Genomic DNA, 24094 nt, shown 5'->3' with positions numbered 1-24094 from the left:
AAGCCCCCCTCTCCTGTTTTTGAAGAGGCTTGAGGATGGCCATCATGGGCTACAAAGGCCTGGAACGTTCTTTCCTTAATAAGAAAGCAAATTCAGAGTACTTTGTGGCTTTACCTCTCCCTCAGCCCCCTTTGCCTGGTTGACAGGCCAGAGACAGAGAAGGAGAGAAAGGAGGGAAGGAAATACATGTTTCTTGAGTATCCACACTGCGATAGATAATATCCACGAAACGATATTGTTTTCTCTTCACAACAAACCTCACTGGGTTATGGCCTCTTTGGGAAGCCTTGAATGGTCCAGAAGGATCCACATCACCATTTGTAATTCCCCTTTTCAATACAAAGCTGGGCTAATGTGAGTGCGAAATCATATGGGAAACAGTCAACTAAATATCCGTGGAATGTCAATATCCCTAATTCGGCAAGCCATTAATTCCTCTCCAACCTCTCCCCAGGAAACTGGGTTTTCTTTGTGATGAGAAGCCAAGCGTCAGGCTCTTAGGTGGTAACTCCCTAACCCAGCTATAATCTCGTAAAGGTCATTCAGTTTCTGTGCATGGGGATTTCTTTTTTTCTTCTTCACCCAAAAGCGAGTTTCAATTGCCCCGCCCCACAAAGCCGTTTCTGGGATTAAGCAAATGATCATTGTTAGGTACCCTTGTCTTTTCCGAGAGATATTATGAACCAGTTCTGTCAAATTAGGGATCTGGATTTATCCCCTCCTACAATTAAACTTCAGATGAAAGGAGAAACTGCCTCTGAGGTCTCCTCCCTGTCTGACCCGGGCTGCCAAACCCCATTCTGAAGTTGCCACTCCTCTGTCTCCTGGAGCAAAACCTCAGGTCCATGACCCTTCCCAGCTTCCCCCTCACCTTTGCCGCTCACCCCCAAAACTGGGGAACACACACTTGTCGTAGACGTAAGGAGGAGGAAAGAAAGGTCAAGTCCACACCCAGTGGGACTGAACCTTGAACTTCAGCTCCCACGTGAAGACGAGAGCGAGCCTGCGACTCTCCCGTGTCCGGTGTCCACCGCTCACACTGCCACAGCAACAGTCCAAGAGCTGCCACCACACCTTTATTGCATCTCCAGTGAAGAACAGTGAGTAACTTATTTTACAAGGCACGCTCCCCCGTGAGTGGACAATACCCACTTCCAGAACGCGGGGGGTGAACACGGTCTGAGGAGCGAGGGGATGGGAGAAGAATCAGTGCTTAGAGCACTGAGCAGAACTTAGAGCAACCCAGTGCCCACATTCTCCTGGCAGAGAGAAACTGGGCTTGTCCATGCTGGTGAGGGCTGGAGGGAGATCTCCCGGTGAAGCACAGGGGGCAGGGAGGTGAGTCTGGGGACCAACGGTGAGTCTGGGAGTGAATTGGCGCTGGGGACCCTGGTTAGGCAGCATCACAGAGGTTAGCAAATTTCGGGTGACTTTTAGCGCCTGCCATCCGGGCGTGAAGGGAGGTATGGGTAAGTTGGCTTCCAGTGTAGATGTGGGCGGGGTGATGTGAGAGACGGGCCTTTGCTGGTCTGCTCAGATATGAGCTCTGCTCTGAGCCAAGCGATTCTCACAGAATCAGCCCGCAGTTGGAAAAGTTGGCTTCTGAGGCTGAATGAGCCAGTGTGTGGTCAGATGACCGGAGCCTGAGTCATGTGTAAGATGGCAGGGACGGTTAAGGGCCACCCTGAGTTGCCCAAGACTCCCACTCGAGAGAAGGAGCCTAACTATGGGACAAAGGAAACAACTACAGTGCTGCTGAGATCTGCGGTCCCGTCGGCCCTCATTAACCCCAGAACAGAAGAATCATGGCTGAAGGCTGCAGGGAGGCGAGGTCTTCCTGTGATGTTCTGTACAGCTTCCTGGGAAGACTCAGGACTCAGCCCGCATCCCATGAACTCCCCGCTGGCTCTGTTGACTCGCTGTGTTCATCCCACCCTTCGGGACGTGTTAACTGACATCTTTCCTTCCTTCATAGTCACTGTAAGGGCTAACCCGGGACTGGGCCCGCGGAATGGAGAAGTCCTTTGGGGAGCTCCGATTCTGAAAAGAAAACACTCATATTGTTCAACCCACTCCACTTCCCGGCCATTTCCACGGCACTCTGCACTCCAACCTGGGCAGGAGTCTAACTTTCCTTCCCTTCCTCTAAGCCCTCCCCTGCCCTGCACTCCAGTCTCCTGTCCTAATCCCACGAGGCAGATTACAGGAAAGTAGACCCGCGATCCTTTCTAGGCGGCATCTAGGGGCCATCAGAGTGGCAACATCATCTATTCCCAAAGGACAAATACTCCTGGGGTGCTAACACTGCTGATGAGAAAAAGAGAAAGAGCTCATTCACCTGCAGCTGGAAATGGGTGGAGTACGGGGCATAGAACGTGTCATCTGTCTCTTCAGTACCTGAAACAGACAATGCAGATTAGGTAAATGTCAGGGTTCCCTCCTTGACAGCCCCCACCTGTGCTCGCCCCCGTTGAGTTATTTATAAAGCATGATGCTTTATCCCTTTCATTTTCTGTCTCCCTGGGAGACGGTCAGCTTCATGTGGAGGAGACTGCGTCCTCAAGCCCAGGCACAGGCAGCCCCAAACTGGTTGAACAAATGAATAACTAGCCGCGTATAATCACTACGGAAATGCTTTCCAAAACCTCTCCAGAGCCCTCCTCATCCTAGGACCACTCCAAAAGCACATCTGACACCAGTCTTTTCAGACACAGATCTGGCTGGAGGTGTACCTAGAGAGAATCTCACTGGAGAGTTACCCACTTCCTTACCTGCCCACACAGGGGGGGAAAAAGTCACGATTTTCTTTGTGAAGGGATAGAACCTGTGAGTAATTGTTTTCTATGTATTTAGGGGAAATCAGAGGGATTTTTTTTTTCGCCGCACCACACAGCATGCGGGATGTTAGTTCCCCGACCAGCGATGGAAGCCATGCCCCTTGCAGTGGAAGTACCGAGTCCTAACCACTGGACCACCAGGGAAGTCCAAAATCAGAGGGATTTAAACTCAGGAACTAAACACATACGCTCATCATGAATACGATTTAGGGAATTCCCTGGAGGTCCAGTGGCTAGGACTCGGCGCTTTCACTGTCATGGCCTGGGTTCGATCCCTGGTTGGGGAGCTAAGATCCCACATGCCGCAGGGCACGGCTAAATAAATAAATAAATACAACGTAAAGCAATCCGTTTATTTCCCACCAAATTTACCTGTTCAGTTTACTCAATAAATACCTAAACACCCTCTGTCTGTAAGATATTGTGAGGAATAGAAGCATTAATCAGAATGATTCCTGCCCTGAGGGTGCCGCTGGAGTGTCCGGAATATATGACAGCTACACAAATAACTACGCGATGAGACAGACTCTGCTAAGGTCATCTCAAAGGTCTAGAGTTAGGCGGGCGGAGCAAAGACTGAGGGAGACTGGGGAATAGGGACTCTGCAAAAGGGCAAGAATAAGGAGGGACGCATCAGGCGGAGGACAGACGCTCTTTGAGCCCAGACACGCAGGCAGGAAATTGCAGGGACTTGGTTTGTTTGAACTGAGACCACAGCTTCAGGGGTGGTGGGTTCAGGCTGTGAAAAGCCTCATCAAGGATTCAGGAAATGCAGTGGGTGTGGGGGCGCCAGTGAGGCGTGTGGGCAGGAAGGGGCAGTGGCCAGAGAAGTATTTTAGGGAGGGGAGGCTGGCGATGGCCAATGGAATGAAGGGAAAGAAGGATTAAAGGAAGGAAGACTAGGGACTTCCCTGGTGGTCCAGTGGGTAAGACCCCAAGCTCGCAATGCAGGGGGCCCAGGTTCCATCCCTGGTTGGGGAACTAGATCCCGCATGCCGCAACTAAAGATCCCACGTGCCGCAACTAAGACCCTGCACAGCCTAAATAAATTAATGAATTAATAATAAGGGAAGGAAGACTAGTTAGGGACCCATAACACAGAGTCCAAGCATGAGGTGACAGAGTGAGAGTGTCCATTGGGAATTCACAGGAGGGGGTGGGTGGTACAATCTCCCCTCCGGCCCTCCCCCTCCCTTCACTCTTTCCACTGCGCAGGAGAGGGGCCAGGGCTGCAGAGAGAAACACCGGCAAGCTTTGCACTGAAGGCTTCAAGAGCAAAGAAATTTACTAGCTGGAGCTACGAACCTGGCCTTGGAGGTCCCTCACTCCTGTCCCACACCCACTCCCCTCCCCCGATTAGACCCAGAGGCTGATGTAAACCCAAGAGATCTATAGTTTCTGGCTATCAGTGCAGGCTGGCTGCTTAGGACTCCAGACGAGAGCAAAACTCCCTCCTGTGGGCCATGGATGGGCGACAAAATGTATCTCTTCAGGCTACATCGAAATCCTCAGTAAATTTATGGAGATTCCCACTGGTTTATGATAAAAGAGCTTTCTCCCCACTCTGTGCTCTGTGGTCACTCCACATTTCTGGAAGGATTGCCTAGTTGACATGTGTAAAGAACAGCATCTCACCCACTTGTCTCTGGGAATTTATCTAATCAATCTTTTTCCATTCCTTTGCTCCATCTTGTTTTGATTCAGAGAAATCTACATGGTAGAACATACTAGATAAAGACCACCAAGGCCAGCTTCTAGTTCTACTTGTCTCTAACGAGCTGGATGATGTTTTCTTTTTTAAATTTTTATTTGTTTATTTTTTGGCTGCATTGGGTCTTTGCTGCTGCGCGCAGGCTTTCTCTAGTTGCAGCGAGCAGGGGCTACGCTTCGTTGTGGTGTGCGGACTTATTGTGGTGGCTTCTCTTGTTGCGGAGCACGGGCTCTAGGTGCATGGGCTTCTGTAGTTGTGGCTCACGGGCTCTAGAGCGCAGGTTCAGTAGTTGTGACACACGGGCTTAGTTGCTCCGTGGCATGTGGGATCTTCCCAGACCAGGACTCGAACCCCTGTCCCCTGCATGGGCAGGTGGATTCTTAACCACTGCGCCACCAGGGAGGTCCCTCTAGCTGGATGATTTTAAGTAAGATCTGAGCCTTGGGGACCTTATCTGTTCTATCGGGAGTATGACCTGATAATCTTGCATGTTCCTTACAGTAATAATATCTTATGATTCTCCCCCGTTTTCCCACAAGGGATTCTCTACCCAGTCCGGCTCCGTACCTTGAGTGATTCCCTCTTGAGAATAAGCTATGTTCTCCACACCATAGTTCTGTTTCATGAGCTGAGGTTTACAGAAAGCGTCCTCCACAGGGTAATCCATGGGGTTCCGTTGCTTTGTGAGCAGCTGCAGCTCGGGCGCAATATAAGCCAACAGGAAAACCCAGCCGTTGGCCACCAAGGCTGAACTGAGGATGGTGTCATCCCACTGGGGGCCGGGGGTAGGAACAAAGAGCAGGGTGACCCACGTCACCCAGATGGCGATGGAGAGGAGCATAGTGAGGTAGATGTGGGTCCCGTGTCTCTTCCAGCCAGTGAAGGATCCCCGAAAGGTGAAAGAGGCCGTGACGAAGGTCAGCGTCATCAGGAAGAAGACGTAGATGAGCAGCATGACAAAGTCCTCGTTGCGCCGAGGAGGAGAAAGCTCGGAGAAGATGTCGACGTTGGTCCTGTTCATGGTGAGGACCACGTACTCGATGGCGATGACATCCTGCACCAGACTGAAGCCCAGGGCCAGGCCCAGCATCGCCAGCATGGAGAGGGGCTGCCTCCCTTGGACCAGCTTCGTCAGGTTGAAGGCGTGAACCAGGAGGCAAGAGAAGCAGAGGGCAAAGAGGATGCCGAAGAGGAAGAAGCGTGTGGGCCCCGTGCTGCCATCCAGGTGGATGATGAAGGCGAAGGGGAGGCCAAAGACCCCCAGCACACCCAGGAGGAAGAGGAACTGGGTGGGGAGCACTTTACGCCTGTTGGAGTCCTGGGCCTTGCAGATGAAAACCAGGAGGGCGATCATGAAGGCCACCGAGGTCACGACGCCCACCGACGCCAAGGCCTCTAAGACGATACCCCAGGCTGCCTTCTTATCGCAGAGCCTGTAGTACCTGGGGTCCAGGCTCGAGCGGCAACCATCGGGGGCAACCATCGTCCTGCAAGAAAGCAAAGTTGCAGGTGGGGGTGAATCTCCCCACCAACTCAGGCACAGAGGACCAGAAACGATTCAGAAACTATCTTGTATATTTAGCCAGGGTTTTGCCCCTGAACTTACAACGTTAGATCAAGCTACTAGCTGTTCTCCACCTCTCATGGCAAACTCTAAAGGCTGATGAAGGGAAGAAACAATCTCATACCTTCCTCCCCGCAATTTAACTATATTAACATTTACCCTGAAGCCAGAGGGCCCAGGGCTCCGATGAGGTGTTTCAAAGTCACATCTCAAAAAATACGTCACAAATAACTTGCCAGGGTTCCTGATATGTTTGGCTAGTGTTTCCTTAGGAATTGGTGAACGTGGAAATATGTAACCGTCAAGTTAACACTTTGGGAATTCCCTGGCGGTCCAGTGGTTAGCACTCAGTGCTCTCACTGGTGGGGTCTGGGTTAGATCCCTGGTCAGGCAGCTAAGATCCCACAAGCAGGGCAGTGTGGCCAAAAAATTTTAAAAGTAAACACTTTAAACATAATTTGTCAGTCTCCAGTTTTTTGCCACCTTGGGCCCAGCCTCAGATATTATTTGCAAGCATTCCATTCTCTCACGGGCAAGAGGAGTTATCCGGACCGTAGATTTCTCTGCGGAAGGCCAGCCTTCCCCTCTCGGCCACTGGGTCCTCTTCTTCAGCTCTGCTGTCACATATCATTTTCCCTTCTTAATTAAGGTTTGTAAGGATGGCTCTGCTAATCCAGAAAAGCAATGGAAGGGGTCTTCCCTGTCATAGGGCTGGCCACGCGTTGCGGCTTATTGGATCTTAATTCCCCAGCTAGGGATCGAACCCATGCCCTCGGCAATGAAAGTGTGGAGTCCTAACCACTGGACCGCCAGGGAATTCCCCAGAGTGAGCTCTTAATTAGCTACCTGTAAGGAGGGATGGCCTGGATGACACAAAAACAGTGGGTGACCTAACAAAAAATATTACCAATAGCTAATGCTCATTTTTACTATGAATCAGAAACCCTTCTAATCAGTTCTCATATATATATTTATTAGATTAATTTGATAGCAATCCTATAAGGTAAAAATGATTATCCCTATTTGACAGATGAGGAAACTGAGGCAGGGAGAGATCAAGTTACTTGCCCAACATCACACAGCCAGGAAATGGCAGACGCAGGATTTGAATCCAGGTTACCTGGCTCTAGGTGAGGATCCCTGGTCTTAACTACTATAGGTGCTACCTCTCCAGGGAGTTCTAACTGGCCTTAGAATGCAATCTGAGATATTCCCTCCCCCTTCCTTCCCTCATCAGATGCCCCATAAACCAGCTATTTGTGGTCCTAATTCTACTCTCTTAGTTCAGCCCCATGAAGGATAGGCGCTTCCAGGTGATAGATGACCCACAAAGCAGGTAATCTACTCACCCACTCAGGGATAATGAGAAATCGACTTGAGGTAGAGCAGTTTACTTCCTATACATCTGTCCTTAATCTCCCAGATCTGCTGCCTTTTTTCCTTCCACAAGCTCCATGTCAATTTTAGACCCAGCTGATTTCCCAAACCCCATGAAATCAAATTCCTAGGGATTCAGGGCACACGTCGGAAGATGAGTTGGGAAATGGGAAGGGAAAGGAGTTTGTATATTTCCTCAAAATGGATGATTCTCAAATTCCAAAGCCAGTGTCAGATAAGATGTTGAAATTCAGGACCGCTGTGGCTTTAACAGCTTCTCAACAAAACTATAATTTTTTTCTGAATTATATTACTGTTTATAAGTTTCTATGGCACGATTCTTTTTGATTTGTTGTATACTATTTATGCATGTAATCTTTTTTGTTTTCTAGTGTTTCTTTTTCTGATAGGATAGCTCACTCAACAGAGAAATCTTTTGAATTGACTAGAAGACAAATATTGGGGGGATGGGGAGCGGGGGCAGAGTTAGAAGAAGGGAAGGCTCATTGAGACCCCCTCCATAGAAAAGCACACGTGAGAGCTCTTGGCCTCTCCTAGTGCCAAATTGGGAGAAAATGTGCGTAAAGAAATCAGCAAGAAGAAGACAGCTAGGATTGAGAAGCAGGAAAAAGCAAAAAATACCCAGAGTTCTGCCTCTTTCCTTATAGCAGAAAAAACAGCTCAGAATTTCTGCACCACATACCCATAAATGCTTATAAACAAGATTTCTCGGGCCCTTCACAGCACTGTAGGGGTGCTGTGATCAACCCAAGACGAAAAAGAACGCCCTCCCCTCCCCTTCCATCCTGTCTCTTCAAAACCAAATCACAAAATATGACACAAATGAACTTATCCATGAGACAGAAACAGACTCACAGACGTAAAGAACAGACTTGTGGTTGCCAAGAGGGAGGGGGTGGGGGAGGGATGGATTGGGAGTTTGGGTTAGCTGATGTAAACTATTATATGTAAAATGGATAAACAAGGTCCTACTGCATAACACAGGGAACTATATTCAATATCCTGTAATAAATCACAATGGAAAAGAATTCTCTTTAAAAAGATCAAGGATTTCCCTGTTGGCACAGTGGTTAAGAATCTGCCTGCCAATGCAGGGGACACAGGTTCGATTCCTGGTCCAGGAAGATCCCACATGCCGCGGAGCAACTAATCCCATGCGCCACAACTACTGAGCCTGCGTTCTAGAGCCCAGAAGCCACAGCTACTGAAACCCATGCGCCTAGAGCCCGTGGTCCGCAACAAGAGAAGCCCGTGCACTGCAACGAAGACCCAACGCGGTTAAAAATAAATAAATAAATTTATTTTTTTAAAAAAATGATCAAATCACAAGACGGAGCACAGCGAGGTGGGACACATAATGAGCAATTGCTGGCTGGCTCTGCAGAGCAAACAAGCATCCTCCTCCACGTAGACAGAGTTCAAACACCTGCTTCCCCTAAAGATGCAAAATATGGACTTCCCTGGTGGTCCAGTGGGTAAGACTCCACTCTCCCAATGCAGGGCTCCAGGGTTCAATCCCTGGTCGAGGAACTGGATCCTACATGCCACAACTAAGAGCCCACATGCAGCAACTAAGAGTTCCCATGCCACCAACGAAGATCCCACGTGCTGCAACTAAGACCCGGCTCAGCCAACATAAATAAATAAATTCTAAAATAATAATAATAAATAAAGATGCAAAATTGTCTCTTCAGTTCAATGAGATAGTTGTGTCCCAGCATTTTTTTATTCCCATAGCCATTAGGAAAAAATGATGTATATGTATATGCCACGTAACACGTACAGACATATATGAATGACTATTATGTAGATGCAAGAATTTTATATGTGTGGTGTGTTCGAATAAAATAAATAACTTAAATAATTGATGGCTTAAATCCATCTTCCGTACTTTGTAATGAAATTTGCCTCTCCAAGCTTAACTTTTTTTTTTTTTTTGGCCACGCTGGGTGGCATGCAGGATCTTAGTTCCCCGACCAGGGATCGAACTCGTGTACCCTGGAGGGGAAGCGTGAAGTCTTAACCACTGGACCTACAGGGAAGTCCCTGCAAGTTTCACTTTGCAATATAGCCATTCATTCAACCAGCACCACTATGGGTCAATCATGTCAATCACTCTTCTAGATGCTCAATGGTAAAGGGGAAAACAGACATCAGACATGATCCTTGCTGTAGTAGAAGAAATGGACAGATGGACGTTATCTGCCACCACTGCCACGACCTTCCTGTGGCCTCCCCTGGCCAGGGGTCTGTCACCTGCAGTCCACTCCAGGAAAATGACACCCTGGTCATCCCGACTGCATGCAGAGCACAGAGCAAAGAGTGGGTTACGTTCCACCTCCCCAGGGCAGTGCAGAATGAGACACAGGAGGAAAAAGAAAGGCAAATGCACTTCAGATACAGGCAACCCCTGAAATACAAGGCCCCCCAAAGTCTGATACACTTGGCCCTGGGTGGAACCGGACAGGGAGAGGGGACACGCCCCCTTGTCTATGCTGAGGATGCAGAAGAGGAAGAGCTGGGTCTAATTCAAGGGCAGCATCACAGGGGAAGGGACCAGGATCCAGCATTCTCTTCACTCACCACCTCCCCACCTCACTCCCTCTCAGATTAATCATAAGGGCAGTGTCCAGCTGGAAAGGTATTTCTCTCACCTCCCTGACCTTCCCCAGAAACTGCTCCTTCCCCACCCCTCAGGGCAGTGCTGTTTGTTGACAGGTAGTTGTTATCATAATTACCTGATAATTATAAAGGAATCTGAACTTGATGACTGTCAGTCTTGAGAGACTGATGAGGTTTTCACCTAAAGGAAGGTCCTGGTGCTGCACAGAGGGATGGTAGGGCAGAGACTTCCTGCTCCCAACTTGGACCTCTAGGCCCTTCCCATCTGTGCAGCTGTGCAGGAAGGGTTTGTGTCTTGGGGCCTCCTGGTGCCCACAGACCAGGGTCCGACACTGTAAGCACATAAGGTAAGGGGTCCCTGGAGAAAGAGAACCAGGCATGGCTTTCTTGACGTAAGAGAAGCCATTTTTGGCCTAAGTTGTTTTGTGATCTAAGCCTGGTCACAGTGCTTGCCCATGAACAGGTTTCAGAAATTAATGATCTTTTTTTTTTTTTTAAGATTTTTTCTTTTGGATGTGGACCATTTTTTTAAAGTCTTTATTGAATTTGTTACCATATTGCTTCTGTTTTATGTTTTGGTTTTCTGGCCAGGAGGCACGTGGGATCTTAGCACCCCGACCAGGGATCAAACCCGCACCCACTGCATTGGAAGATGAAGTCTTAACCGCTGGACCACCAGGGAAGTCCCAGCAATTAATGATCTTAAGGGAACAAAAGAACGCAGAAATAAGCAACCGTGATCAGGCAAGAGAAGTACCAACGGCAAAGATAATAGATCAGTTGTAAAGACTCCCAGCTCTGCTCAAAGATTAGCCTGAAGTGCTCAACCCCAGATCAACTGGAGTCTAAGGGGTGATGGTGTTGACCTTTCCTGACCCTCATGACTTCAGTCAACAAAAGCTTGGACTCTGTGGATGCCTGAGCCCCTTCATGAATAGCATGGGGCCTTAGCTTGAAACTTCTCCAATTTTGCCATTTGGGGAGACACTGCTTTGGGCAAGATCGCCGGTGCTCTCCTTACCTGCTACAAGTAATAATAAATCCTTCCTTCTCCAGATCTTTGGCTTGGTTGTGTCTTTTGGTTCAACACTCACTAAGAAGTGAATCCAGTTTTCCAAGTAACACCACGAGCAACTGACAGTGGGTATGTAGAGAAGAACCCCACTTCCCCCAATTTCACCTCCACCTCCCACCCCCAATCGTTCAAGGGAGATGGAGAAACAGTCCCTGAATTACCTTTAAAATGCTTTTTTTAAACTCAAAATAGAAATACCATATGACCCAGCAATCCCGATACTGGGCATATACCCTGAGAAAACCATAATTCAGAAAGAGTCATGTACCACTATGTTCATTGCAGCACTATTTACAATAGCCCGGAGATGTAAACAACCTAAGTGTCCATCAGCAGATGAACGGGTAAAGAAGATGCGGCACATGTATACAATGGAATATTACTCAGTCATAAGAAGAAACGAAATTGAGTTATTTGTAGTGAGGTGGATGGATTAGAGTCTGTCATAGAGAGTGAAGTAAGTCAGAAAGAGAAAAACAAATACCGTATGCTAACACATATCTATGGAATCTAAAAAAAAAGAAAAAAATGGTTATGAAGAACCTAGGGGCAGGACAGGAATAAAGACGCAGACGTAGAGAATGGACTTGAGGACACGGGGAGGGGGAAGGGTAAGCTGGGACGAAGTGAGAGAGTGGCATGGACATATATACAGTACCAAATGTAAAATAGATAGCTAGTGGGAAGCAGCCGCATAGCACGGGGAGATCAGCTCGGTGCTTTGTGACCACCTAGAGGGGTGGGATAGGGAGGGTGGGAGGGAGAGAGACGCAAGAGGGAGGGATATGGGGATATATGTATATGTATAGCTGACTCACTTTGTTATAAAGCAGAAACTAACACACCATTGTAAAGCAATTATACTCCAATAAAGATGTTAAAAAAAAGAATAAATTTTACCAAGATAAAGATAAAAAAATAAAACATGAAAAAAAAGATGTTTAAAAAAACACTTTTTTTAATGTTTGTTTTTATTATACAAAATTTCAAGCATACTCAAAAACAAAGAGAATAGTATAATGAAGGCCCATCATTTGGTTTCAAAACTTACCACTATTTGGCCAGTTTTCCTTCATCTACGTCCTCATCCCACTCACTAGATCATTCTTAATCTAGTGAGAAATCCCAGACATCATTGTATTCATATACGCTTCAGTATGTATCTCTAAAAGATAAAACCCTTTTAAACTTAACCCCACTTTAAAAATTAACGATGGGGCTTCCCTGGTGGCGCAGTGGTTGAGAGTCCGCCTGCCGATGCAGGGGACACGGGTTCGTGCCCTGGTCCGGGAGGATCCCACATGCCGCGGAGCGGCTGGGCCCGTGAGCCATGGCCGCTGAGCCTGCGCGTCCGGAGCCTGTGCTCCGCAACGGGAGAGGCCACAACAGTGAGGGGCCCGTGTACCGCAAAATAAAAAAATAAATAAATAAAAAATTAACGATGACCCTTTAATATCAAATATCCAGTTAGGGGTCATAGTTCTCAGTTCTCTCAAACGGTTTTTTTAAAACTTCTGAGAAAGTAATTTTTTATCTGAGTGACTAATTTTTTTGGAATTATCCTTCCTACTTCACCTCTCCTCCACCCTCTTCCACCTAATTCACCCTCCTCCACCCCTTCCCCAGCATGACAGCGATTTCGCAACGGGTCTGAAGTGTCCTAAGCACTTTGAATTTTGTCAGAGAGAAATCAAACTCACCAAACGCACTCACAAGCAGGTCTGCACTAAGGAGGCGCTGGGTCACATAGGGAATGGCCCAGATGAGCCACCAGGAAGGTGGCTGGGGACGAAGGACAGGGTTCTGAGAAGCTGAGGTCTTCTAGCAAGCAGGGTTTGAGGAAGAAAAGGGAAGCATCAGCATTTAGGATTAGAAACCGCCAGGAGCTAAAGCAACAGCCTCAGAGAAGAACCTAAGGGCTGGAGCAGAAGGAGAAAATGAAATGGAACTGGTGGTCATATGGACATCGTATGACCAGAGTCATAACCAGATTCTGGTCTGGTTATGTCTGCTCATAACCAGAGTCAAGGGCAGACAGACCTATGGGAATTCCCTGGTGGTCCAATGCTTAGGACTCTGCGCCCTCACTGCCGTGGCCCGGGTTCAATCCCTGGTCGAGGAACTAAGATCCCACGAGTTGCGAGGCACAGCAAAGACAAAAAAGGGCAGAGAGACCTAGGGTCCAACCAAGAAAGGACTTGCTCCTACAAAGACCAAACGGGGGGCAGCCCTGGCCGCGGCTGGGCTCCTGTCTAAGTGACCCCAGGTGTCTTCTCTAGCGTGGATTCTGAGCAAGCAGAGACAGTAAGCAGAGGGATTTACTGGAATCCAGTCATTCACTCCCACTCACTTCCCTGATTGACTAAACCCTGCACTCTGGAGGGAGATGGTGAGGTTTCAACGTGTGCAGCCTCTGGCCTGAGACACGAGAAAGGACTTTGAGTCATGAGGGTGAGACCCTCTTCACTTATTACAGCAGCTGAGCCAACTACCGCGGTCCAATAACCCACCAACACCCACAACCAAGACCCTGACATCCCTCATCACTGCCTTAAGCCCTTTTCAGGTGAGCCCAGGCATGACAGAAAGGTTAAAAAAACAAAAACGAAGGAGGGAGGAAAGGGAGAGGGAAAGGAGAAAGAAGAACCAGAAACCGGGGCTGAGGGGGAGGGGAGGACAGGGAAGGAGGGAGTCGCTGCGCTCAATTCCCAGCCCTGTGACTCCGCCCCTTTAGGAGAGAGGGGTTTCAGCGGCCTCTGTGTGCGGACACCGTCTCCTGGAACCTCCATCCTCTCCAAAGCAGGGCTGGGTGCTCAACGAGGGGGTCTGAGCCCATGTCCAGTTCCTCTGTTCATCCCTCCGGGGAACTCCTTGTAGACAATTTCCAAATCACTTTCTCCCTCCCCCTCATCCTCCTTCCTGCCCCATTTCCTGTCATTAAAAGAATATGTGCTGCAAACTCCTAACCAAACCCCAGACCAGGGCTGGAGGTGAGGTTGAAGGGTCTGAGTAGGGGCTGGGCTCAAGACGCAAGGTGAACGCTCACCTGCCAGACAGAGCCACAGGGGTGCTAGAGCAGGACTGGCCCTAGACTGGCCTTGACACACAGCATTGACTGGGATGCAGGGACAAATTCCAGCATGTGAAGTGTCTCTCAGCTTCTCCTTTGCAACCTCTGAGACTCCTCTTTCCCCAGAGAGGTGGGGAGGTGTCTGGAGTTACTTACGTCCAGACCTAGTAGGTTTTCGAACTGACTGTATGCGGCCCACCCCAGATTATCTGAGCAGGAATTACCTGCGACCCTGAATCTTGCCCAGAGCTGATCTTATGTTCCTCCTTATGAGATCTGTCTCCTTCTGTCATCTAAAAAGAAGAAGACAATACATGTATAACTGATTCACTTTGCTGCACACCTGAAACTAACACAACACTGTAAATCAACTATATCCAATAAAAAAATATTTTTAATAAAAAGAAATAAAGAAGAGGACGATACTGACCTCTTAGGACAACTGCCTGGGGAATGATACCAAATAACTCAAGTGTTTGTTAAAGCTGGGCCTTCACACCATCCCAAGCCAGGCAAATTGGCAATTTTCTAGCATTTTAATTTTCTCTCTATTCTTGGAATTGCCACATTCAATCAGTAGTAATAACAATAGTCACAATACAAGTATGATTAAAACTAATGACAACTACTGTCACATACTGAGTCCTCTTATGAGCCAGGCTCGATGCTGAGTGTTTATATGTTTTTCTACGTGTGTTCACTCATTTACATGCTTTTACATCTATTTTCTTAGTTAATATTCCTACAACCCATTTTACAGGTGATAAGACTGACTCTTGGAGAGATGAAGTTACACATCCAGTGTGAATTAGTTAGGAAGAATATCCCTTTATGAGTAGTCTTAATTAGAATTTAATCTTTTGTTTCATCTCTAAATCACTAGTATGCTCTCTGAAGCTTTTCTCCCTGACTCCAGCTTCACTCTGTTTTTTTTTTTTTTTTGAAATTGAAGTATAGTTGATTTACAATGCTGTGTTAGGTCCTGGTGTACAGCAAAGTGATTCAGTTATACATATGTATATATTCTTTTTCGTATTCTTTTCCATTATGGTTTATTACAGGATACTGAATATAGTTCCCTGTGCTATACAATAGGACCCTGTTGTTTATCCATTCTCTGTATAATAGTTTGCATCTGCTAACCCCAAACTCCCAATCCATCCCTCCCTTACACCCCTCCCCTTGGCAACCACAAGTCTGTTCAAGCCTCTCTCTATTTAAACCACATCCAAGAAGTCTCCAAAATAAGCAATCCTGCATTTGGTCAATCTCCCTGCATTTGCTGTGGTAAGTATACAAATCATGCAGACCCGCAGACGGAAGGTGTGGCCGCTGCCCCTAGGAGCACCAACAGAGTCACACTGACATACAAATAAGGCTTGCAGAGTGTGCAGGAATGCTGAGGGCACACGGAAAACAGTGACCCGCTCTACCTAAAGTGTTAAAAAAAAAAAAGACTTTAGAGAGGAGACCAGGGGGAGATGAGGCCTGAAAGATGGGCAGGGAATGGTGGGAGATTTTAAGAAGGGAGAACCAAATGGAGCTTAGAAATACAGGCTCGTGAGGAGAGATATCCAGTTTAACTTTGTTAAATCTAAGATGAATTGGGGGGACTTCCCTGGCAGTTCAGTGGTTAAGACTCCACGCTTCCACCACAGGGGGCACAGGTTCGATCCCTGGTCGGGGAACTAAGATCTTTTTTTTAATTGAAGTATAGTTGATTTACAATGTTGGGTTAGTTTCATGTGTACAGCTAGGTGATTCAGTTATAAATATATTCATTCTTTTTTAGATTCTTTTCTCATATAGGTTATCACAGAGTGTTGAGTAGAATTCCCTGTGCTATACAGTAGGTCCTTGTTGGTTTTCTATCTCATATATAGTGAGGGGGGTGTGTGTGTTCATGCCAGATTATGCCCTCTTTTTACAGTGGAGGAAACAGAGGAACAGAGACATTAAATAACTTGCCCAAGATCACCTGGCTCTTAGAAGCCAGGCTCCTGGGAGTTCCCTGGTGACTCAGTGGTTAGGACTCAGCACTTTCACCGCCACAGCCCGGGTTCAATCCCTGGTCAGGGAACTGAGATCCCACAAGCCGAGTGGCACGGCCAAACAAAATTTTAAGTAAAAGCCAGGCTCCACGACACCAGATTGTGCTGAGCCTGCGTGCTTGAACGTGTGAGTCTGCAGCTCAGGAGAGGTTTGGGCTATGAGCACAGATGGGGGGTCACGGGCTCATAGCAGGTATCGGAAGGCTTTGGAGGAGACCAGATCACACAGGCAGCCTGCACGGCAGCAAGAGAGCCAAAGACAGAACCCCGGGACACCGTCTCATGGAAGCAGGAGTCAGCAAAGATTGTTCAAAGGAAATTGCCAGGGTTAGTATAAGAAACAAGCCTGGCTGGTTTCCTAGAAGTCCAGGAGCAGTTTCCCAAAGAGTGGTCGATGGGGTTAAATGCTACAAGGGCAGCAAAGAAGAGAAGGCGTGGGAAGGAATCTTTGGGTTTAGCAATTTAAAAGCATAGCAAAAGAAAAATAAATAAATCATTAAAAGCATATTAATTAAATGCATAATTAAAAGCATATTAATTAAAAGCATCTCAGCGCCTTTTTGTCTGTTATAACAGATTCAGCCTCAATGTGAGCTTCAAGGCTTTTCTCCAACTGGTCCTCCCATCCACTTTTTCCTGGTTTCCTAACTCCCCTCCCCACATCTGTGCAAGGTAAGCAAAACTTCCAAGAGTATTTTCTATCTGGAAGGGAACTGGGGCTCATCCAAGACCCTCTCTTACAAAGTCGCTCTTTGCCTCATCATGCATTATTCTCCTTGCCAGAAAGACCCTTCTCCTAGTCACAATTCATGTACCATGTTTCGTAGAAACTTGACCCCAAACTTACCTCTACCGTGAGGGTTTTTTAATTATTAGTCCCATCTCATTCTAAATTTGTAGATCTCTTCATAGTTTTTACAATTAAGTATTTCTCGGTGCTCAAGTTTTTCCATATATATGTCATATATTATACATTAATATCAGTGCTAACTCGCCTATCAGATAACAAGCTTCTTAAGGAAATAGAGCAAGTCTTCTATGTGTTGGTATCTCCCTATGTGCTCTGCACAGTGGTTGTTGAGCAAACGTTCTGGACTAAAACTGAGCGTGAATATAACTCAAAGCAAGTTATTCATGAGCAAGTATGAGTAATGGGGAGGAAGAATTTGGGGAGCTGAAAATGTGCTGATGCTAACCCTTATATTTTTATCTAGGCTGAGCTCTAAGATGAGGCTGGAGTCCCACAGAAATTTCTCTGCCCTAGGTGAAGGATTAGCTGTAAATGGAAAGTTGTCTACAGGGAAATGTCCAGGATCCCCTCTTCTGGGTGAGCCATCCGTATTCTGATGACATAAAAGTGATGCATCATGGCAACAGCTTATGAATAACATCTGAATAACATCACTGAGTTGAATTTCTATGTAGTAACTGGGAGAAAATAAATCATCATTCCACCACAGGCAGATATAAACAAGTATAACAACAGTGTTCATCCCAATTTCTTCACTTTTGGAGGTATTACCATCTTCCTCTGTTCTAAACGATGCATGTGAACTTTAGATAAATTACTGAAATATAAAATAACATACTTGAAATCCCCTTTTTTAACTTAAGATTTTGAGTGAAACTACTAAATCTCTTAGGCCCAGAATTTTAAGATATGAAATTTCCAGGAAATAGGTGGATAAAGTGAAGGCCTCTACTGGTATACCACCTCAAAGCCCTCAAAGACACCTTCTTTCAAGTATTTTATTTCAGCATATAAAGGTAACATATTTATGTTCCCAAGCTAAACTTACCTCTCCTTACAAGCCTTTGTTTCTAAACCCTGAGAATGGTACTACCATACACTCAGTGTATCTAAAAATACAATATAGACTATCTAATGTGGGGGAAGATAGAGAGAGCAGACCACATGGCCAAAAATTAGATGACAATAGCAAGCAACTCTTATTACAATAAATGTAAATGGTAATTTTTTATTTTGAAAAGACTAAATTAAACCATATTATACCTATAAGAACCTCACCTAAAACAACAAGAGTCAGAAAAGTTGAAAGCAAAAGAAAGGAAAAAATGAAAATAAGTGCAAAAAAAAGCAACAATAACAGATATGTTTATTTAGCAAGTATCATGTATCAGGTACAAAGTTAAATAATAGCTTGCTCAAGGTAAGAAAATTAAGTAAGAGTTGAGTTATTAATATCACACAAAGTTTAGTCAAGACAAAAAGCTATTATATTGACCTAAAAGCTTTTTTAATAGTAATTAAGAATACTCCACATTGAAGATACAACCATCATAAACTTTTATGCACTGAATAATACAGCACCAAAATACCTAAAACAAAAGCTACCAGAAATACAAGGAAAAATCAAAAGAAATACTATAGTTACAGAAACTTTAATACTTCTTTATCAGTCTTCAGCAGATGAAATAGAAAAAGCAAATAGTAATATGGTAAATTTTTATAAATGTTCTATGGATCCTTTAATATGTCCTATCTTCATATTTTATTAGATCTCTACTATTAATCATGTAATTCAGATCCTCTATATCTGTGATCAGCAAAGGACCAGATAATAAGGAACTTAGAAAATGGCTTTGCAGGCCATTTGTTTGCAGCTGAGAGCAGTCATAGATGATACACAGACAATGAGCATAACTGAGTTCCAATAAAACTTTATTTACAAAAACAGACTGTGGGAAGTGTTTAGCCAGGAATGTAGTTTACCAGCCCTCTCTATATGATTTCTTTTATAGAAGTGGTCATGGCATGTTTATAAAAACAGCATATTCTAGACCACACCAAAAAAAAAAAAGCCTGAAATAAGAAATGTACAGGAATAATGCACAGAAATGTATATAATCTGACCACAGGCAATAAAAATAGGAATATAAGTAGAAGCAAAAACACCAAACTACTCAGAAAATTTGAGACTCCTCAAGGAAAATTATTATTCGATTCATTGTTTTTAAAGGACCTATGATACCAACACATCATTTCCTACCCATTTCCTCAGCTCAGTCTGTGGAGTTTTAAATAGCAGTGGACCTGAAGACAAACCCCCAGAATGAGAATAAAATCACAGTCAAAACTCTTCTTCACGCCCTCTTACCTTCAATTCCCACCAAGGAGTGGAATACAAAGAAGCAGACTCCAATGAGGAGGCCCAAAGAGACACACACAGATAGAGAAGGGCTAGAATCTCAGCCCCGGGAAGGAGCTGGGGGCCTTTCCAAGACCCTTAGGAGGAACTCAAGCCCAGCCCAGGCCTCCTCACAGCTACATGGCCTGCAGAGCTGGGATGAGAAATCAGGCTTCCTGACTCAAGGCTCAGAGCGCTTCCCTGGAATGTTAGCTCGTTCTGAGTTCCGCTCATTCCCATCTGTCCTTGGAGCACCCACCTACCTCTCCACACCCCAGAGCAGCCTCTTTCCTGGGTGACACCTCTGCTGGCCCTCCTTCCCCGCCCCCCCCCATTTCTTCCCTCTCCTAGGAGAAGCCAGCACACAGACTGGAGGGCGGAGTTCTGACCCCCCTATCCTCACCCCTCCCCAGGCCCCTCCTATCTGAAGTGGCTCAAGTATTCCCCTTCAGGAATGAGCCCACAGGCCTGGCTGATTCAACCAAACCCTTCAACAGGTGTGGCGTTTACAAAACCCTCAGAGGCAAGACTCAGTCTGGAAAGAAGTCAGGAATGGAAAGTCCTTCAAATTCCTTGAACCGGAGCTGCTTCCCCTTCCTTCCCCCATTGATGTTTAAGGGACCATCTTGGACAGTTTGGGCCCATTCCCGAGTCCCATCTGGTTGGTGCCTGAAAGTGGGCTATTACTGGACATTCAACCCAGGGGATCCAGAGCAACTCAAGGGACAGCAGAGGAGGGAATGCTGCAGAGCTGAGGGCCACACTCACATCAAGAGAAGGGACGGCTTCTAGAATCTAGTTCCCCAAATTCAGAAGGGCACACTTGTCGTGGAAGGACAGAATAAATGGACACTTTACAGTACCTGGGGAAAGCAGCAGGGGCCACCATCTCCTGCTTCCTGCCCACCCACGCAATTCCCTGCCATTCCTCTAAGATCTTCCTCCTACTTCTCTCTTCCCCTAGACTGACCCCAGAACTGCTCACCTGCCGGGCCAGGATTCCACCTACTCAGTTTGTTCAGTGTGTCTGAGCAGAAACTATTTATCCTGATGATCTTTTTGCTCTCTGCCTCTTAGCCTGGGAATGGGATGGGGGTGTGGGATCTGAATTGAATTAAACTACAGGAATTCCTTTCCTGGGATTGTTTTTTGCTCCGAGCCAGCTGCAGTCCATTATCAGGGTTTCTTTCCTCTTGTATCCCCCCTCCCAGCGCCGCTCTCCCACCCCCACCGCGCGTCCCCCCCGCCCCGGAGGATTTCAGTCCCGAGGCTGGGCGCGTTCTGTGCTCAGTGCGCCTCACTTACCCTGGTACCTTGGCTTTGGCGAGTGAACTTGGCGCTGCTTCCCGCGCGCAGAGGCTGCACAGGAGCCCCTCGGTGCTAGCGGAGCCCGCGGGCAGCAATCCCGCCCTCCCGGCGCGGAGCAGTTATAAAGGCGGCTGTCGCCGGCGGGAGGAGGGAGAGAAGGGGTGAGCAGAGGCACAAGGGGCGGGGGAGGGTCAGGGTGGGGTGGGGTAGAGGACACGCCTATTCCAGTTCCACTGCACCGCTTGCTGTTATGAAAATAAAGTCCCCGTGCCAGGGAATGAGCCAAAAGCCGCCTGACGTCAGCAGCACAGCCACCCTTGAAATAGGTGGTGGTGGTGATGGGAGGGGCCACCCAAGGCACCCAACCCGCCCCACCTGGCGCATCAGCAGCTCAGGACGTCCCAGGGCGGCGGGTGGGGGGTGCGGGGGGGTAAAGAAAGGAGTCAGAGGGGACCGCTCAGTATCCGTCCTGCCTGCTGTCACCTCCAGGAGGGAGCCACACCTGCCCTTGCTCCGGGCACTCCTGTGCGCCCAGGGCAAGGGCTAGACAGCTTGCAGTGCCTGGGGCCCCTGGGAAGCTAGGCCCGGGACAGGAGGAGCTGGCCACCCTCTCGGATCTCCCCAGCCAAGGCAGGTGAAGCCAAGGAAAGCCTCCTTCCTGGGCCCAGAGTCAGCTCTGCAGTTCCGCCGTCGGAGCTGTCCCCAGACGGGCACCGTGAAGGCTGCCCCAGTGCGGAGAGACGGGGAGATGTTTCCCTGTCTACTTTCCTACCTCTCTTAAAGCCTTGATGATGCAGGTGGGGGAGAATGTGGATGCCAGATAAAATTATGAAATAAAGGAATTTGCCTTTGGTGTCTGGTTCCCTCTCCCTCCGCTGCCCACTCCTTGGCCATGATCAAGCCAGTGCCACTGAAACCTGTCTTTATTGACTTGTCAGACAGTCCCTGAGTGGCTGCCTCCCGGGTGCTGGCCTCAGGCAAGGCCCTACCCCACTGCCTGGCAGGAGGGCGCTGTGTGCTTTTAAGGTGCTGTTTAGTTAGCACACTGGTCAGCTACCTGGGATACTATGCATATAATGAACGGGGGGGCCTAGGGTTCCCCGGCTTTCTCCTCACGTCTCCTCACACCCCAAGTTTCCAGTCTTTTTAAAGGTGACTTTTTGGAGACAGTGCCTCCACCTTTGTTAGGTTTTTATTTCTCTCTCTCAAGAAACCACAGCCAATGTCTTGAGTCCTGGAACACTTACTTCCCTTGAGGCCTGCAGCTCAAGTCCACAGGCTCCTCTCCCAGGCTCCTAGGCGTGCATGTGCGTGTGCGTGTGCGTGTATGTGTGTGTGTGATTGTCAGGGACTGGAAATGATGGTGCTTTTTAGTGTGTGTCATCTGCTAAATCAGGTCTCCTCTCTTGACCAGTTTTCTCATCTGTTGAATGAGGAAGTTGAACTAATTCAGCCTTGTCCCATAGATATGTCATTCAAGCCACGAAGGTCAGCCACATGTGTAATTTAAGCTTTCTAGCAGCCACATTAAAAGAAATAAAAAGAAACAGGAGGAATTAATTTTCATGATGTATTTTACATAACCCAAGAGACCCCAGACATTATCATTTCAACATGTAATCAATATTTTTAAAACTATTAATGAGCTACTTTACATTCTTTTTTTTTTCAAACTACATCCTCAAATGCCCAGTATGTGTTTTATGCTTCCAGCCCTGACCAGATTGGACCAGCCACAGTTCAAGTGCTCAGAAGCCCTGGACCAGCCGTTTCTAAGGGCTCTTCGGGCACTGGCATTTTAGGGGTCTGGATCACCAAGGCTAGGGTGAGGTTCATGACATCAAGAAAAAAATATCAGGGCTTCCCTGGTGGCGCAGTGGTTGAGAGTCCGCCTGACGATGCAGGGGACGCGGGTTCATGCCCCGGTCCAGGAAGATCCCACATGCCGCGGAGCAGCTGGGCCCGTGAGCCATGGCCGCTGAGCCTGCGCGTCCGGAGCCTGTGCTCCGCAACGGGAGAGGCCACAGTGGTGAGAGGCCCGCGTAGCAAAAAAAAAAAAAAGAAAAAAAAAAAGATGTCAAATTGGAGGAGGTAGTGAAAGCAGAGGGCTCATCACTGTGGGGATCTGCCCCACATCCCCCTACCTCCGACGTCTACAAGAAACTCGGGGAAACCTAGTGAGAAAGGGGTGCATGTGTTTTGTTTCTCCTGTTGCTGCCCCTTCCCTAGTGCCAGCTGGCGGGCGGGCTGGTGGGTCCAGGGCTGCGTGCAGGACAGCTTTATGGGGTTGCGTTTTGAAGCCCGGCCCTTGGTCGCCTGTGCCCATGAGTGTCCGCCCTTCTGTTGACTTCAGATTTCCCACCTTGTCCTCTTAGCACTCTCCCTTCTACCCTCCTTTTAACCTCCTTTCCTCCTGCCATCCCTTTATCAGTAGCCAGCCCAGCGCCAAGCCAGGACTGGGGTGAGGCACTCAGGGCACAACATTTAAGGTGACACTAACACAGCCCTGAGAGTGGGCGCCCTCTTAAAATCTGATCCCTGGGTGTCTTGCGCTGCCCCAGAATCCTTGCGGGTCCAGCTGTCTGAGAGGTGGGGTAGGGCTGGGAGGTAGACTGAGGAGGGCGGGGTAGCTGAGTAATTGTGAGACGCCCCCAAGGAAGACAGGGAGGGACCCAGTAGCTGAAATAATTCATTTGCTGATGGTCCAGAGAACAAGGTTGAGGCCCTTGGAAATCAGTGAGAGAAAGACCATAAGGGGAGTCTGGAGACCCAGGTACGATCCAACTCAAGTTCTCCTCCTCTGAGTGTTACCTGGCTTCGAGTGACAGGTGGCATTGTTGAGGGACACAGAAGGGAAGCTCAAGTGACTGGAAATGAGAAGAGAGAGGCTCACAATAAGGGCGCTTGTTCCAGAGGCTGGAGAGCACCTTCATTCAGCTGCAAGGCCGGCAGAGGTCACTTTCCATGAGGAGGGGCCTGGGTCTGCCTCCCTCTGGGAGCCCCAGAACCAGTCCTCCCTGACGCGTCCCTCTCCCGCCCAACCGTCGCCGCCAGGACCCCATCGTTGATTGCAGGACTGAACCGGGAATGCAGTGGCTCTCCCAGTGCGCTGGTGCTCTGACCCCTTCACCAAGGCCACCTCAGCATCTGGGTCTGTAGAACCTCAGGGCAGGGGCTGCCCCTTTCTCTCCCCACACTTCCTCACCAGCAAGATGGAAGGTGCCACCTGCCCGCACCCCGCCCCCCGCCCTCCATGAAATCCCATTTAAGAAGCGCAGTGGACTTCCCTGGTGGTGCAGTGGATAAGAC

The 24094-nt window shown here is 47.9% G+C and overlaps 1 protein-coding gene across 1 annotated transcript; it reads right to left on the bottom strand.

Moving 5' to 3' along the window:
- Positions 1–1063: 1063 nt before the first annotated feature.
- GPRC5A (G protein-coupled receptor class C group 5 member A) lies at positions 1064–20917 on the bottom strand. The gene is made up of 4 exons (XM_067695739.1): positions 20783–20917; positions 5116–6035; positions 2339–2397; positions 1064–2040 (listed from the first exon to the last, which is right to left on the bottom strand). The coding sequence occupies exons 2-4, from the start codon at positions 6029–6031 to the stop codon at positions 1948–1950; spliced, it is 1068 nt and encodes a 355-aa protein (XP_067551840.1). The 5' UTR covers positions 6032–6035; positions 20783–20917; the 3' UTR covers positions 1064–1947.
- Between the last annotated feature and the right edge of the window lie 3177 nt (positions 20918–24094).

Source organism: Pseudorca crassidens, chromosome 11 (genome assembly GCF_039906515.1).
Source record: "Pseudorca crassidens isolate mPseCra1 chromosome 11, mPseCra1.hap1, whole genome shotgun sequence".
NCBI lineage: Eukaryota > Metazoa > Chordata > Mammalia > Artiodactyla > Delphinidae > Pseudorca > Pseudorca crassidens.
This window is presented reverse-complemented; position numbering and strand designations above follow the sequence as displayed.

Excerpts from the sequence above, each read along its gene's own strand:
- GPRC5A (XM_067695739.1), bottom strand. The coding sequence starts at position 6,031 with ATGGTTGCCCCCGATGGTTGCCGCTCGAGCCTGGACCCCAGGTACTAC. Across the intron at positions 2,398-5,115 it reads TCAAGAGGGAATCACTCAAG|GTACTGAAGAGACAGATGAC; the intron begins GTACGGAGCCGG and ends TGTCTGTTTCAG. Across the intron at positions 2,041-2,338 it reads CCACCCATTTCCAGCTGCAG|AATCGGAGCTCCCCAAAGGA; the intron begins GTGAATGAGCTC and ends TTTTCTTTTCAG.